Consider the following 17,951-nt stretch of genomic DNA (forward strand, 5'->3'; position numbering starts at 1 on the left):
AATTTTTTGAAAAAATTTCATTTTCTGTTTCGAAAAAAATTTGACATAACAAGGTAAAACCTTGTTATGTCAAATTTTCTAGAAATTTGCTAGAAGAAGCCCTTCGACATAGGAAATCAAATTACCCTTAGGTGGATATATAATGCCAAGGGAAAATATTTTGCTGACATAACAAAGTTTTCAAGAAATTGAAGTTTGAGATATCAAGAACATTTTGTATATACATATTGAACATATTACATATTATTTAAAAAATATTCTGAAGTAAGACTGTCTTCATAATAGTATGTTGTTAGTGAAGTAATGCAAAAACACATGAGATTAGAAAATTCAGGGCGAATTTTCATTCATTCTGGATCCAGTTTTAAAAGCTAAAAAATAATAATAATAAATAAATAAATGAATAATAATAATAAAAATCGAGAAGTAGGAAAATGCCTTTAGTTTAGGTAGTTTTTAAAAATTATTATTAATTTGTTAACTTTTATTTCAAAACATCAAAATTATCCATTAATAACCTTTAATAAGGACATATTTTTTCTATTAATGTTACATTAAAATATTTTCGAGATAGAGATTAATTTATAAAAAATTTTTTTAGCTTATTACTTAAAATGAAATTGATTTTTAAGAAAATATTTTTGGTGGGAAGGTGGATGAGATTTTCTAAAATTTTGCCTATAAATAACTGAATTTATAAATTCTGTGCTTAGATTTCTACTAAATGAAAAATGATCAAATGAAAAAACACAGAACACACAAGAAAAAATAAATCCTCGCTGCTGAGCTCTTTTCCCAGCTCCTCTCTAACCTGTATTGTTGCCCACATTTCTGTAAACAAAACCTCTCATTGGTTTTTATTTTTTTCCATCTTGTATTTTATAAAGCTATCACCAGATGGCCTCACAAATCTTGAGAGAGGAAATAGTTTCTTATCGACATTTAAACATTAAATCAATTTAAAAGGAATTTAAATATTAAGTTAGTGGGAAGTATTCTTCCCACCGGCAGACTTTAAAATGCTATTGAATATGTGTACAAACTAATATTTTTAAAAAACTTTTTGAATGCTTCAAAATAAAGGCAAACATAGTTAAGCTTTTAAATGTGATCTTGTAAATTTATTTGTATTATTTGAATTTATAGTTTTCCTAGTATTAGAATCAAAAAGAAAAATGAAACTGTACCAACAACCAAATTGAAATTATTTTCTCTGGCACCAAAAATTCTTCAGCTTAGCAGCTGCAGTTTATCACAGATATAGCAGCACATATTTTTCACAACAGATCTTAACAAAAAAATGGCTGACATTTTGTTTTCGAATATCTCAAAAATTGTTTCTAAATTATAAAGCTGAGTCAAGGGAGCACAGCAGAGAACAAAAGGTAAGGAAAAAAGTTTTTTTTTTCTGTTATTGATAAAAGACTTTTACTACATCAGGATTTATTCCACTTCCATTTTCAGCATTATTGCATGAAAATCAAAATTGAAGTTTAAACGACAAAGCTTTTAATTGTAAATTTCAATTATCGTACATTTGCATTATATATGCTAGGTTATCCTGATATAATATATGTTTCACAGCCCTGCAGATAAATTTGGTTTATGAAAGCGGCAGATTTACTTCATAAGTTTTCTTAATAATTTATATAAGTTACTAGTTTATATAAGTTTTAATAATAAATAAACTAGTTAAATTTTTTTAACAGATTTATTTTCTATTCATTTTTTAAAGGGGGCAACTAGGTTATTAAAGCTAATCTAATTTATTCCTTAATTGCTAAAAAGAAATATTTGTCTAGCATTGTTTACCAAAATTTTCAGAAATTTATAGCTCACTGCTTTCAAAATGTACCTTGAAAAATAATGGCTCATATATTAAATCAGTGATATAATTATATTTTCTAATACATTTTTTTAAATTTTACTAATTTATTTTTTTACAACAAACAAATTAACAATAACAGCAAAGTTAGTACATCTTTTTACGCCAATCATTGAATAATAAAGCACTAATTTTCTCATGAAGCTATTTATATCTCTACTATTTTTCATTTCACCATTATTTATCTTTTATCCCATCTCTATAAATTTTCTTTTTCTTTTCAAAAAAAAAAATTAATAATAATAATTATAATTTTAATTTAACTTTGGGCAATATTTCAAAGTGTTGGGGGGAAAAATGGAAACTAAAGCAAATTTAGATACAACAATATTAAAATTTTATTCAAGCAAGCATAATTTGAAGTTCAATCAAACCCATTCCTTCACTGTGTTGCGTCATCATTTTGCAATAATTATGAAAAATAACAATGTCTAAGATTTTAATTTATTTTTAACAAAAAATATTTATTACATTTTTAAGGAAAAAAGGTTTTAATTTAAAAAACAAATGGGAAAAATATATTAATTGATGAAATTTACTAGCTTATTTAGCCTATTTTTTTTCAAGAACTACTAATTACATAGTTTATTTATTTATTATTTTTTTCAAGACTGATTTCAGTCCCCAGGACTAAAAAGTAGCATCCATGTGTCGTGTCCAAAAACTGCAGAGGAATCAGATAGCACCGAACACAGAAAGAAATATTTGTATTCTTTTAAAGCAGAGAAATCTCTTATGTAATTTACATTTTCTTTAAATTTGTTATTTCAATTTCATTGAACTATTATTTCTAATAAATATTCTAATTATTGCAAATTGCAATACTGAATTCTATTGGAATCATCATTTATATTAAGTTTTTTTTAAAGAAAGAAAATATTTTTTCTAAAACAGAAAAACAGTTATAAAAATTAAATTATCTTCACCTATATAATAAATGGATGCATCATTGCAGCCCAAAAGCAAAAAAGAACCAGCTGTGTCAAAACTTGTAATAGGATTAACATCTTGAATCTGAAAAATTAAGTACAATAAGAAAAATTGAAAAAATAAAACTAGCCTTGATACTATTTAAATAACATCCGGGTTGCCACTCAAATTTGGAGGAAAAAAATTCCCTGCGTTTTCCCTGTACGTGTTATACACAATATATTAAGAGGAAACACAATTACTGTTCTCTTGTGTGAGCTATATTGGGCTTAGTGTACTAGATTTAATTGCTAGAAAAACTTAGAGAAAAAAAAGGAACAGCTGAACATACTTAAATAATGCTATAATAAAATAGTTCAGTGTAGCTGAAATATCTTCCTTAAATATCCCATAGATTGCACTTTGAGTGGTCACCATTTTTTAAAAGATGAAAATAAAAAACGATTTCCCCGTATTTTCCCTGTTTGTAAAGAAAAACTCAAAATTCCTTGCATTTTCCCTGTTAATTTTGGTGATTTAAATTCCCTGTATTTTGCAGATTTTCCCTGTAGAGTGGCAACCCTGAATGCATTTTTGACTAACCATACTTAAAGAACACCATGTATCATCAACTCCTTATAAATAGTGAGTTAAAAATACTCAAAACTTTTACTGACAGGCACATTTCCGTAAATATATTAGACATCAGATTTTGTAAATTGATGTTTTGTAAACGTAAATACATATCTTCTTTATTTATGTATTTATCCTTTTATTGAAGACTTAGACTGGACATATTATAGTATCTAGCATAAAAATAGCATATAGGGTTTTACAAATTCTACATATTTATTTTAAAAGGGTACATGAAAATCAATTTACTTTAATATCTTCATGAATCAAAAATAATTTTTGTAATAACTGATAAAACATAAAGCATTTAAAAAAAGATATTGCAAGAGCAATATTAAAACTTTATACCTCATTTTTATATAATTCTTGTCATAAAAAAGAAATAAAAGCAAATTTGCAGAATTCCTTCACATTTACATAAGGGTACTCAAACTATGACCCAGGTAGGGGCCAAATGTATCCTTTTAATAGTTTCTATGCAGCCCCCAGCTTTCTAATCAAAAAATGAAAAATTCCTTACGTAAACTGACTAAAAATTTCAAGTTTTATTCATAAATTTGAATTATTAAAATAAACTTTCTTAATCCTGAAATTTGTTTTAAATCAATATAGATCAATAGGATTTATTAAGAGCAAAAATTTTAATTCATGTGCAGTAAAAAATTTTCAATTTTCATTTAATTTTATTGAAAACAGAGTGCAAGCTTTTAAAATAATTTTACACTGAGACATGTTTTATGAATGTTTAAGAGAATTTTTTTTTTTTAACAGAAGTAAAACAATGTGTCTAAATGTTTACAGAAACTTGAATAAGTTCTGACAGGACCCGACCCAACACTTACAGCAACGTTTCAAATATAGAACTATTTTATGCTGAAGCAACAAAAAAAAATCCATAAAATGTAAATCAGATTTTTAAAAAAAAAATTTAAAAACAAAACACAATTTAGCTATTATAAAGATCTACTATCTAAAGCACCTGAATGTCACACAAAAGTCACTAACACATTTTAACGTCATTACTCATATATCTTTCCATTCTTTCAAGATTGACTGTTGCCAAATTTGTTCTAAAACTTATCCTCACTTTTCCCGCATGCTTCCTTGATCTGCTAACCTTTTTTTCTCCCTTTCTGCTACAGCTGTTCGTTACTATTATCCATTCTTTACTTTAATCAACAAGTCGATCACTGGTCTAGTGGTTACTGTACTGGATCAGTGGTGGCGGGTTCGAATCCCACTGTAGACATGGATGTAACTTCTTCTCTCTCTGCGTTCTATGTCCTTCCGTCTGCGTGATTGTAACCTGCCCTGTGAACAGGTTTGTGGTTGTATGGCGTGGGCAACGCTAATCCACCGCCGTGGCTTAGCCACAGATGCCCACTGGGTAACAATACGAGATTAACAATTCTGAGGCCAATAGAAAATAGACCCAAATGCCCACCACCACCAAAAAAAAAAAAAAACTTTAACCAACAAAATTTTCAAATTTCTTACAAGTTCAGTCTGTTTTCAAAAGTTGTCCTTGAAGATTCAGTTATATAGCCTGATTGCCCTTTTATCAAAAAGGTTGTGTGCCACGATGCTGTCAGATATTTTACATTCTTGCTAATCAGTGAAAAATTTTATTTAGCAGCAGTAATTCGTAAAATTTACTCTCAATGTGCACGGTAACAAAAGAACACTATTAATGAGTCACGAAAATATCCAAGCAAATATAAAATTAGTTATGCAGAATTTAAATACTATTTTACATACTTGCCAATGCTGGGTCATAGCATGCCAAACTCCAACTTTGCCAGTATGACTCAATGCAACAAGTTGACTACCAATAAAAAATAAATGATCAACAGGTGTTGTAAACTGAAACGTTCCTGAAAGTGAACAGGAATTAAGTCAGGTTGCAAACTAGTTATCAACATTTCAACTATAGCATACCATACTATGGAGCCATAAGGATTAGATAAAATGGAGAAAATTTGTAAAGCTGCCAGCTTCTACGATCAATGGAAAGGATTTTACAAAATGGTAGCAAAATACCAATTAAATTAGGAAGAATTTTTCAAAATTAAGCAATTTCCTTAACATATATGCATAACTGCATAAATGTAATGATAATTAATTTATCCTAAATAATAAATCTAGTGATATTAAATCTAATCAAATAATATCCTAATTACGATTTATACACAGAAACATATATGTTGCTACCTCTAAGAAAAATTCTTCTCAACAACCGCACAAATTGGCAGCTATGGATTTTGACAGACCTAATCTGTGACCAGTGCTCAGAAAGAACATAATATTCCGGAACACATATAATCATAAAGTAGAAAAAGGAAATTTAATAAAAATCAATTGATTTTAATTTAAAAAAGGTGTAAGAGCTTTTGTGAATAGCATTAATTATGAATTCTTTTGTATATAAAATAATAAACTAGTAGTGATTTATAAAAATAAAAAAAATTTCAATTCCAATTTTCTAAAAATATTTTTAATTATGTAATAACAAGATTTTTAATCTTTTAGTAAATCTAGCAAATAAAATAAAGAAGTTTAACAAATTTCAAAAGCATGCAAAATTTTCAGGGGATGGGGGAAAAATAATCCCAATAATACATATATGATGATGTGATAATTATAGCAGTAATAACACAATATAAATAATAATGTACAGTGAACAAAATAAAAAAGACCACCCTGAATATCTTTTGATTTAATGATTGCATCTTCACTTTAGAACTCAATGATTCGTACTGTAAATTAATTAGTGCAGACGATATTTTAAGTTACAAAATCAGACACAAAAATGGGCTTTCTGACCCTCAAAATATAGGATGTAGGTGCAATCTGGGAAATATGGTCCCAATAGTTTGGTCAGGAAAGAGGTCCAAAGTTTAGACCCCTCATTGCTAATTTTACTTTTTTGCGTAATTTGCCATATCTGGAGAACTTTTTAAGCAAATTGAATAAATTTTGTATACAATTATAAAATTTGTTAATGCAAAGACAATTCTATGAAAGAAACAGCTTCCAGTAAATATTTATTATTTTATTTAATAATAGTCAAAAAGGTTTTTAATTGTAAGGTATAAAATTTTTTACTTTATTTCAAGGGATGTAATTTTACATGGTGAAGTAAAAATTTGAGTGAAATCAATCAAATAGTTCCCCAGAAAATAAATTTTAAAAGTTAGTGTTTTTAATTTTCAATTTCTCAGGAAATGTTTGACTGATTTTGCTCAGCTTTGTGTTTTGATGTGTAAAATTACATTTTTCAAAAGGATGTAAAAAACTTTATATACATTCAAATTCATATTTATTACATACAATTCAAAAATTTTCCAACTATTATTAAATAAAATTAAAAAAATAATTAATATTTAATAAAAGTTATTCTTAGCATGGAATTATCTTTAGATAAACAAATTTTATAATTGTGTGCAAATTTTTCTTAATCTGCTTAAAAAGTTCGAAAGATGTGACAAAATATGCGAAAAATAAAATTAACATTAAGAGAAGCAAACTCTGGACCCCTCTCCTGATTGAACTATTGGGGCCACATCTCTTAGATAAAAGCTACTTTTTATGTTTTAGGGATCAGAAATCCGAATCCGTCAAAGAAATTTACGCCCATTCAGAGAAAGTATGTTTTCTTATCTGATTTTGCAACTTAAAATATTGCCTGCATTAATTGATTAGTATATTTAACCCTTAAACCATCAAGATTGAGTCCTAGAGTATGAATATCCGATCATTAGATCAAAAGTTATTCAGGTTGGTCTGTTAATTTTTTTAGTGTGTGTGTGTGCACTGTACTAAATAATAGTTCTGTTTGGTAAGACCTGATAACGAAAGTAAACGGAGGCATCTCAGCGTAATTTTTAGCTGATTGCAATCAACAAACAATGCTGACTAGTGGTCAACATGAAAAGTAACACTGATTTAATGAAGATACAGCAATTAGTGTCGTTGAACATAGTGTAGCTATGAACATGATCCCAGTTTTTGATTTTAAAAAATTTCTTTCCTAGTGCTTTTTTTTAAACTTTTTTTTGGACAACTCTGCGGGATATTTTTTTTCATTTTAGGGTATTTTGTTTCCACCTATATTTACGAGCACATTTTTACATTTTAGACTTTTTGACATTGAATAAATTTTTTATATGAAGCTTATCTAATATTTTTGTCTTTTATCATGATTTCCCATGACTAAGTTTTATTCATATGCCAATTCTTTCCCCATTTAACAATTATATCAAATTTGAATAAAAATTGCTTTTTAATTTCACTTTATATACATTTTCACCAATACGTATATTATGTGTATCATAAAATCAAACATATGCCAATTTATAGAAGAAATAATGCTTTAGAATAAGATTCTTGCAATGAAATTTTCCATATTTTTAAAAACATTTGTTTTATTTATTTATTTTATTAACTTTTTTTTTTGCTATTAAGAGCATTTGTGGGACATTAAAATGCAGGCTCTGTTAATAACAATTGATTTCAACAATATGGTTAATCATATTATGTAACAGTAGAAAAACAGAAGGTTACAATATAATTAGGGATGTAACGAATATTCGGCCACCATTCGGCCCTTTTGCCGAATATTCGGCCTAGCCGAATACTGAAGTTATTCGGTCGAATAATGAAGTATATGCTATTATTAATTATGCTGCTATTATTAATTATTTAGATTTGTGAAAGCCTTATTGTTGACATCAAGATATTTAAAATATTACAAAAAATACAGCAAGTTGTTAATTTTTTTTTAAAATATAGAAAGTTTAAAAAAGCAAATTTGTTAATATTTATTTCATTTTTAATTTAAAATTTGAAAATTATTTAATTACAAAATTAAAATTTCAAAAGTGAAACTTTTTAAAAAGTTCTTAATTTTCTGAGTTTTAATAATTTTTCTGACAAAAAAGAAAGTTAAGAATACATTTAACAGTAGTAAGTAATAAGTTCTTATCTTAAATAAAATAGCATATAAATTACAAGTATATCTATAACTAAAATATGCAATTATTAATTATTTAGATTTACAAAAGCCATATTGCCTTGTTATTGGCATCAAGATATTTAAATTATTACAAAAAATAAATCAAGTTGTTAAAAATGTTTTAAATATACAAAGATTAAAAAAGCAATTTTGTTAATATTTATTTCATTTTTAATTGAAAATTTGAAAATTACTTTAATTACAATGAAAAGAGAAATTTTTAAAAAGTAAGTATTCGGCCACCGAATATTCGGTATTCATCCTAAAATTTGGCCGAATATTCGGCCCCATCACTATTTGTTACATCACTAAATATAATGCAAAAAAAAAATTTTAAAAATGCAGCAAAGCCCAATTTTTTGCAAATAGCTTTTTAATTTAATTTTTTTAAAAATTAACAAGTAATGAATTAACTTAAACTTTACAAACCAATTTCTGACTTGTTTCCATCTTCAGAAATTCCCCAAAGTCTGACTTGGCAACTATTAGCAATAGCCAGCATTTTAGTACTGTTTTCCACAGGATTAGACACGACTTTAGCATTTAAAGCTATTCTGTCAACTACTGGATCAATATAAGGACTCATGAATGCTAGTTGCCATCCTGCAGAATCTCGTAATCTAAAACATAAAATTTAAAATTCAGCAAAGACCACCTCTATGAAGTTACCATTTTTGGTAAGCATGAAATTATTTCCATAGACTTGGTGTTATAAAAACCTTTAGGAGAAACGAGACCATTAAAACCCCTCCCAACGACCGGGCAGAACCTCTGCAAAATACGCAGAAAAGGTGAAATAAGGAGATACAAAAAAATATCAAATAATATCTTTCTAAACAAAAAATATTAATTAAACAAATAAGTAGATAAAAAAGTAGTCAAAATATTTGAACGAGGCTCTTACTTAAAGAGCTCTTTTTGTCAATCTCTGCAAGAGAATGACATCCTCGTGTTGCAGTCAAAGTGCACTAAAGATGATGCTAGCAATGATATAGTTTTAGAGTGGAAAGTTCAATTAAAAATCAATTAAGAAAGAAATTCGTATTTTAGGAAAAAATAAGCATCTCAAACAAACAAACCTATTCTCATCTCTTAAAGCTTTTTATGATATAAAATTAAATGCAAATTTTAACGAAAAACAATAATTGTTTATTTATGTAAAATAGTTCTATCATTCTCAACAGGTAAATTTGTTTTTACACATAATTATATCAGAAGGGATCATTTCTAAGGAAGCTAAATTTTATTAAACGACCCAGTTTTCATGACGCTTATTGCATTGCAAAAATGGCATTTCCGCACCAAAAAAATGACACTGACTAAAATTAAAATAATTTGCCCAAAATCCTGTATCTTTGATAGCATTTTGAAGTCAATGGAGGTAACAAGTAAGAAACGACCAACCTAAATAAACGACCATCTTACTGTGAAACAGAGAGTGGTCGCTACCGAAAAGCTTCACGGTATTTTTTTCCAATCAATAAATATATTATTAAATCATTTTGGTTTTAACATTGATTTAATGAAGTTGAAATTGTGATATTTTTTTGTATTGTGTTTTCTTACTTAATAAAGTTTGCACTTGAAAAATTCAAGAAAAGTATTAAGAGGTGTATTATTGCTCCTAAGGGCCTTAAAAAGTGACACGATCATTGAATATATTTAAATATTTGTTTTTTTTTCTCAGTAAAGGATATCAGCATGAAATTTTTTCCGAAATCCTAACTTAATGTTAACACTGAAACTTTTAACCTAATTTTACTATTAAGTTTTCAAGGCTTGTGGGATCCCAAGGTTGGTTGCTTTTGAAGTGCGCATTAGGTATCCCAAAAAATAGCAACATTATTCTTTTGAAAGATAATTTTGCCCGTGATCGCCAACACACTTGTTTTATAAAGAGTTTGTCTTATGGATGGTGTTTTCAATATAAATGTAAACAATAACAATCTCGATATCTTGGATTGCTTAATTTCCGGATAGAAAGTATACAGCTTACTGCAAAGCGATATTTTCTGTATTTCTAACGATATTAAGTAATTCTGATGAGTGTGAAGTGAAAATTTGTTTCAGTTATTTATAGATGTCTTGTTAAAAGTGGTAACATTGTTGCTGGATTTAGAAAGAATCCGCTTTTTTGGCAGTTCTGATTTGGCCTCCGTTAACTTGTTCATTACTGTTTGTTCTTGGTGCTACTTGCCCACCATGCAAGCCTTTCACCATCATACGTTAGTGTTAGCATATTTTTCGAGCAGTGAGATAAAGTTCATTTCACAAATTATCATTCAAGTTTAATTTTCGCAGCTGGTATATTGTTAACAAGGTAAGTAGTATTTTATAACTATTCTTTTTTCAAACAACATTTCTTATGTCTTGAAATGGCAAGTCTTCAAATGACAATTCTTCTTTTAAACACAAATAATAAATCAGGTAACAAATACACGTATGCAAGAAATACTACTCAAGAGAGTCTCAAAACTCAATGATTATGTTGTGAGTCAAATGGCTTCAAAATATGCCAAAAACCTTAATTTGGAAGTATAGGCAGTCAAGAGCTTGCAGCACTCAGTGTAGAAAAAACCATCCACAGGCAGGAAACAAGGTGACATGATATATGCATTTCACTTTAATGTATTGATGCTAAAAATAAATAAAATCTTTTTTTTTTTCTTTATTTCGTGTAGCATTTCTCACTTTAATAGCAGAAAATGTATTTTCTCAAACTCGTTATCAACGTACAATGCCGGGATATGTCCTCACCTTACATTGAATTTTTACTGTGTAACTTTCAAGGGAAGGATTCTTTTCACTACATAATGACATAAATACACCTTAATCTACATGTGAATTACTTCAGTTAACTTTCAATGCTAAAGTTACTAGCATGGTTGCCACTCAAATCTGGAGGGGAAAAAAACCCTGCATTTTCCTAATATATATTATAGACAATATATTAAGATGAAAAACACAATCATTGAGCTCTTGTATGAGCTGTATTGGGCCAACTATACTAGTTATAATTGCTGAAAAAACTTAGAGGAACAGCTGAATATACTTAAAACAAATAATGCTGTAGTAAATGAAATAGTTTAATATAGCTGAAATATCATCCTTGAATATCCCATAGATTGCACTTTGAGTGGTTACCATTTTTTAAAAGACGGATATAAGAAACAAAATTCCCCTTATTTTCATAGTTTCTAAAGAAAAACTCAAAATTCCTAGCATTTTTCCCTGTGGAGTGGCAACTCTGACTAATGACTTTAACCTCAAAAATGTCTGACTAATAAGAATACAATGAGTAAACAATTTATAGCAGTAAACTCTGCTGGTCAATTACCTATAACAGCTAACAAAGTGAGCATAAGCCACGGCAATCCAGTTATGGTGCCCTTTAACTATTCGTACACGAAGGGGGTCAGTCCAATTGCAAGAACCTAAAATAGAAAAATAAATAAATCAGAGATACACATTTCAATACTTGTTACTCTTTGTTTTTCAACCTGACATTGCTTTAACTCATAACATATAGTTTGTCTAAAGTAAGAACTCCCCATGTCATTCATCTGGATCCATGGTAACGAAGTATAACTATTTCAAGTAAGGGTGCATGGTCATTGTTTACGTTTTGGCTCGATCTGGTTGGAGAGAGAAAGAAAAGGTTAAATTCTTCGGCCTATGTTAGCCCTAGAGTGAAGAGAAGCTTTCCTTCCTGAAATGTGCTATTCTTGTTACCATAGCAGAAGATGGCCTCAGACATTGTGGCAGGGGAAGTTCTTACCATAGACAAAATATACATGCCATTTAAATTAAAAACAAACAGTTCATTTTGCTACTAATAACATTTTTGATTTTTTCACTCAAAATTAAATGCTCAAAACTAAAAACATTTTTTTTACGTTGTTTAGTAATTGCATATTGCAACTTGGGAAGAAGAGGACTGCTGAAATCACACAGCTGTGAATGACATATCAACGTTTACAGTTGTTAGGCTTGGTTTATTATCAGACTGAATAAAATTTTCGGATTAGATTTAATTGGATACCTACAACCGACACCAAATATGTGTGTCAAATCTGATTGGCTGCTGAAATGAGGTGCAAACAAATGTCACAATATATCTATGCGTCACGTCACCCGCAGGTGTCTAAATGTAGAGCTACTGTAGCTCAGCGGATTCAGTGTTCACCTCCCAATGAGGTGGCTCAGGTTTGAATCCCAGTCGTGGCACCCAGTGATCAGCCTTTTGATACACAAACTAAGAAATATATAATCAACAAATAATATTAGGAGAATAAATACAAAATAAGTGCTGATAATTGCAAAACAATATTAGGGAGTAACTTTTTCCAGTGTTTTTAAATAACATGTCTAGAATATAAGTAACTAAATATAAGAACTTGATACAGTCAAACCTCATTAATGCGAAATTGCTTAAAGTGAAATATCGCATTAAATTAATCACATGTTTGATCCCATGTGTCAGCAATCAATTACTACTTTATTTTAAATGTTTAACATGAAATTTTCAAGCTGAAAAATCGCTTAACATAAAAGGAAACTGGACACAACACAGATAAGAAGCATGTGAAAAAAATGCCAATCATTCATCTTGAGGAAAGCTATTTCTATTATTCACCTTCGCTAGAAGTAGGAGATGGGTAAATAAATAAAATAGTTAAAATAAAGTTGCGATTTATAAATTTGTAAGCTTATTTTAATTTGTTTGGTACATAATATGAACTAATAGTACATAATAAATTGTTTTCTTCATGTATCAGATAAGATGAAATCTGGTTAACATAAAGAATTATGATAGTCCTAAGAATTTTGAGTTAACGAGGTTCGACTATTTTTGACTATGTAACTGAGGAAGCGCTTCTAATGCAAGAAACAAAAATAGAATTATAGGCACCTGATATGAATATATTGTACCTGAACTGTTAAACAAGTATCCAATGTCATTTTTAAATGCTTTGCTTAAATCTGCTGAAGAGTTTCTGGAATGTCTCATGTCTAAAGACGATGCCCTAGAATGTCCTCTACCGATATTTCGAATGTCCGACGAGCTACGTGACAGTGAAGAATGCGGAGGCCAGGCATCTGGTGGTCGGATTGCCGATACTGAAGCAGTTCTTTGGTGGTCGGGCATGATTCGAAATACTAGTCCTGGCCTTGAATCGGCAGCAGCTGCATTACTACTACTCGTTGAACTTGGTTGACTACTGTTTTCTGTTCTTGGATGTGTAGATTCTTTAAGCTCTCCACTTTTTGGAACACCATCATATGAAGGAGCAGCTGGAAACAAAGAATTTTTTGTTGTTGTAATAATGAAATAAAGTATTTAAAAAACAAATTTAATAATGAATTAATAGAACAACATTGTATACGACACAAAGAAGTTGGATGCGAACAGTGGCAAGCAGAGGTGTTTGGTTAGAACAAACAGCTTTCAAAAGTTCTTAAAGAATAGCAGAAATTAACATTGATACAAGTTTATAAACGTATCTAATTACATTTTACACACAACAAGGTACATTTCCACTTTTACACTACATTACATATTTACAAGGGGTCAGGGAACTGACCTTGCATCGGAGAGGTTCTGGATTCGAACAAGCATGGATGCTCTTTCATTCTCTGTCCTAACCGTGGGAGCAACGTTGGCCCACCTAATATGGTGCCCCTGAAAGAGTGGCCAACAAATATGCCCTGTAAATGCCTGAATTGATGAAATGTTAACACAGGTGGGCATTTGAAACAAAAAATTTAAAAAAAAAAACATTTTACAACAACTATATCCCCCTTATATTTATAAATAAATTCAGGGCTTAACAGAAAATTTATGACAACAACATTTAGTATAAAATAATAATGAAAATAGACATTTAAATTTCTTTTCCAAGAAAAGAAAAGTAAAAAAACTCTAGATCACATACTAGCTGGAGGTAAATATCCATGAAATAACACATCTCCGCAGGAAGACCGGTTTAAATCTTCACAAAGTATGAGCCGTTTCACTGAAAAATAACATCATATATAGTTAAAATGACTTAACAAAATCAGGGCTGCCAACGGTCATGCTTTTTCCAAAATATTTTATAGAGAAAAAGAAAATTAAAAACCAAAGCTTTCAGAATTTTGCTGACATTTTAAAAGCTTCAAACTGAAAGTAGTAGTACATAGTAGCATTTTATATAATCTTTTGAAACATTAATATGTAATGGTGAAAAAAAAATTTTAAGAAAATTTACTGAACAAAGAGTCATACATTAAAATATAAACTTCGCTACTATAAGAAGTTTTCCCACAAAGCGTAACTAGTTGGCATCCCTAGTTTCTAGTTTCACTGGCAACTAAAAGTAACACTCAAAATTAGAAACCATTCCACAGTTCATAGTAAAAAGGTTTTTAATTTTTAAAAAAAAAAAGAAAGAGAGGAAAAAAAATCAGATCAAACATAACCAAATTACAAAAAAAAAGGAAGCATAACACTTAGATTTTTTTTATGTCTCCTGATTTACATTAATTCAGTTTATTTTATTTTTATATTTTATAACTATTGTTGAACAGTCGACCCAATTTTGGGTCTAAGACTACTAATGTTCAACTCCGTAGCCTTGTAATTTTGAACCCAATCAAAAAGACAAGGCAACTCTTAGATCAAGTATTGGGAGAAGTTTGCCTTCGTGGAAGACTTTCTAACCCGCATTTGCGTTGGAAGAAGACGAGAACCTCCCATGGTTATCCTGACGATAACGGGACTCTAACCCATGATCTACTGAGGATCTTTTATGCCAGTACTGTTGTCGGTGAGAGCCGGATGAGGAATTCGTATCTATCAGCCATTGTTAGGATTCGAACCTGGTTCAATTCATTGGAAGGCGAACGCTCTATCCCCTGAGCAATTGCGGCTCTAATGCTTCATTTGAAATTTAACAGTCAAATGGCGTCTATGTCTGTAAAAATTCATGAGAGTATTGAGTTGAACCCTTTCACGTCGACTATCATGCCAGCAGGAAACGCTCTCATCTCAAAAAGTGCTAGAGCGATTTATCGTTCACTTCCAGCTGTTACATATTTGTGATAATGTTCAGGCATGATTTAAAAAGAATGACACAAGATGGCACTATATGTCCATAATATTTCAGATAGATCCAGATTTAACATTCTACTCGCAATGAGAGATACATGACTAACATGAACTTGGTTTATGATTATATAAACACGAGGGGAAAAAAATATTTTTGAATCGTATAATTCAAGATAGTATTTCATTATAGTAAGTGGGGGAGTTTTATTTTTACTAGAGTGTTATGTAAGTTCGCAATCCAGTTTTCTATTGATAGTCAGAACTCGTAGACGTCAAATTCCTTTGCTTTTACTGTTACTATGTCGAAGTGTCGAAAATGTTTAACTGAACTCAAAGCAGCAGAAATTGAGCAAAAATTTGTGTAAACATATAAAACATGGTTAAAATTATACATAGTGTAAAAATCTGTCACTTCATATACACAAATATGTAGAAAACTCAAGTAAATAAAAAAAAACTATGCAATATACGTTGTTTATCCATTTTACAGTATATTATTAAAGAGTAACATTCACATTTTGATGATTTCAGGGGTTTAGGCTTAAGAGCAAAAATATCACCAGCCGTCGACAGGTGCTCACGTAAAAGACATTCCTGCCTTAGCATAAAGCACACATTTGCAACTCTAACTAAACTACTCTTACTAAAATAACAATGACTTTTTTAGTTTGGTGATTAATTTATTTAATTGAATTTAACCATTTTAGTAAGAAATATTAAGTGTTCTAGTCATAATGTAATGCTTAATACTATTTTTTTTTACATAATATTAAGCATTACTTACATATTTTATCAGAGTTTTGATTAGTAAATGTAAAAAAATTAAATCAATTTAATTTAAGTCCGAAAAATTTGATTTCATTGTTGTTGTTTTTTTTAAACATAATTTCCTAACCTCTGATGATAAACTAATAAACCTCTGATGATCTTAGTTTTAGCATTTACATTTCACTATGTATTATTTTTTCTTTTTTAAAAACTTGCAATGTACAGGGCAAAATCAGGAACTTTTGTTTCTGGTCAACTGTATTTTTTAAAATATGGTAAACACTACAAGGTTCATTTCTAAAATAAAAGTTAAATTTTCTTGACCACTTCAGTTAGGTTTTCATAAAATTTAAACATTGTGTATAACATTTACAACTACCAAAATTTAAGGTTTGAGTTATTGAACCAATACTGCATCATAAAATTTATGTTTATTACAGTTACAAAATTTATTTGCAACAAAATAAATTTGAACTAGTTACAATCATACTGATGAGATTCTATTATTATGATTACTTTTAAATATTGGTCATAAATTTAAAAATAAGTAATATGAACAAAACTTTTGATAACCAACTTTAAATTAGGAAACAATATAAAATAACCTTCTAAGCAGTTTTTAATCTCTATTTCATGTATTTAGTCAACCTATAGTCAGTGACAACATACCTGACAACAATGGAGAAATAAAATAACGTAGATATTACTAACCGACCCAATTTTGGGTTTACGACTACTGATGTCCAACTTCCTAGCTAAGATAAGGGAACTCCTGGAATAAGTATAGGGAGAAATTTGCCTTCGTGGAGGACTTTTTGATGGAACTAACCCACATTTGAGTTACATGGAGAAGAAAACCACAAAAACCTAACCCCCCACGGTTAGCCTGACGACAAGGGGACTCTTACCTGTGATCCGTCTACCACTGAGGATATTTTACATCAGCACTGTGGTCGGTGGAAGCCAGATGCGGAATGCATATCGACCAATCATAGCTGGGATTCGAACCTGGGTTTACCTCATTGGAAGGCGAACGCTCTATCTCCTGAGCCATCATGGCTCGACCTAAACAATTAACACTCAACATACTTCAGTACTGGCATTAGTACCATCTGTTCAGGAATAAGAGAAGTATTTCTGCCATAAGTGGATATTTTATCATAATTTTTTTCTTTTTTTTAATTTCTTCAACAAATATGGAGAAATTTGAGAATATACAGGTAAACAGGAGATTGCCATAAAATACAGGAGTTTTCGTTAAAAAACAGGAGACTTGGCAGGTATGCAACTGTTAATTTTGCCATATATAATAATGTAAAAGATGAAACATTTTATTCACACACATAATTCATTGCAAGTAAAATCAAAACTGCCATACAATATTTTGATATAAAGCTTTAACTTACCAAGAGGAGATATTCCATAAAATTCCGCTTCATGCCTTAAAATAGTAATATCAATATTGCTAAAAAAAAAATTAAACAGAATATTTAAAACAATAAACATTAAACGAATACATAAACATTAAAAGACATTAAAAGAATATCAGTATTACTTACAGAAAAAATAGCGTTACCGTTAATAAAATAAAAACGTCAATAATATAAAAATAGTGTTAATAAAAACGTTGTAAGATCTATGTACAAATAAAC

General features: G+C 29.5%; 1 protein-coding gene across 3 annotated transcripts in view; it reads right to left on the minus strand.

The window, feature by feature from the left end:
* The window catches only part of LOC107455184 (BTB/POZ domain-containing protein KCTD3), a 46,169-nt gene that overhangs the window by 14,542 nt on the left and 13,676 nt on the right, over window positions 1–17,951 (minus strand). For 2 of the 3 annotated variants that reach the window (XM_043039774.2, XM_071183015.1), the window contains exons 6-11: window positions 14,378–14,458; window positions 13,374–13,736; window positions 11,779–11,875; window positions 8,871–9,061; window positions 5,186–5,301; window positions 2,812–2,899 (exon numbers count right to left, since the gene is read on the minus strand). In XM_043039774.2, the coding sequence (XP_042895708.1) occupies window positions 2,812–2,899; window positions 5,186–5,301; window positions 8,871–9,061; window positions 11,779–11,875; window positions 13,374–13,736; window positions 14,378–14,458 (936 nt within the window). Of the gene's footprint in view, window positions 1–2,811; window positions 2,900–5,185; window positions 5,302–8,870; window positions 9,062–11,778; window positions 11,876–13,373; window positions 13,737–14,377; window positions 14,459–17,705; window positions 17,765–17,951 lie in introns of all 3 variants that reach the window. The other variant, XM_043039775.2, reaches the window with a different exon arrangement.

This window comes from Parasteatoda tepidariorum, chromosome 7 (assembly GCF_043381705.1).
Source record: "Parasteatoda tepidariorum isolate YZ-2023 chromosome 7, CAS_Ptep_4.0, whole genome shotgun sequence".
Classification (NCBI taxonomy): domain Eukaryota; kingdom Metazoa; phylum Arthropoda; class Arachnida; order Araneae; family Theridiidae; genus Parasteatoda; species Parasteatoda tepidariorum.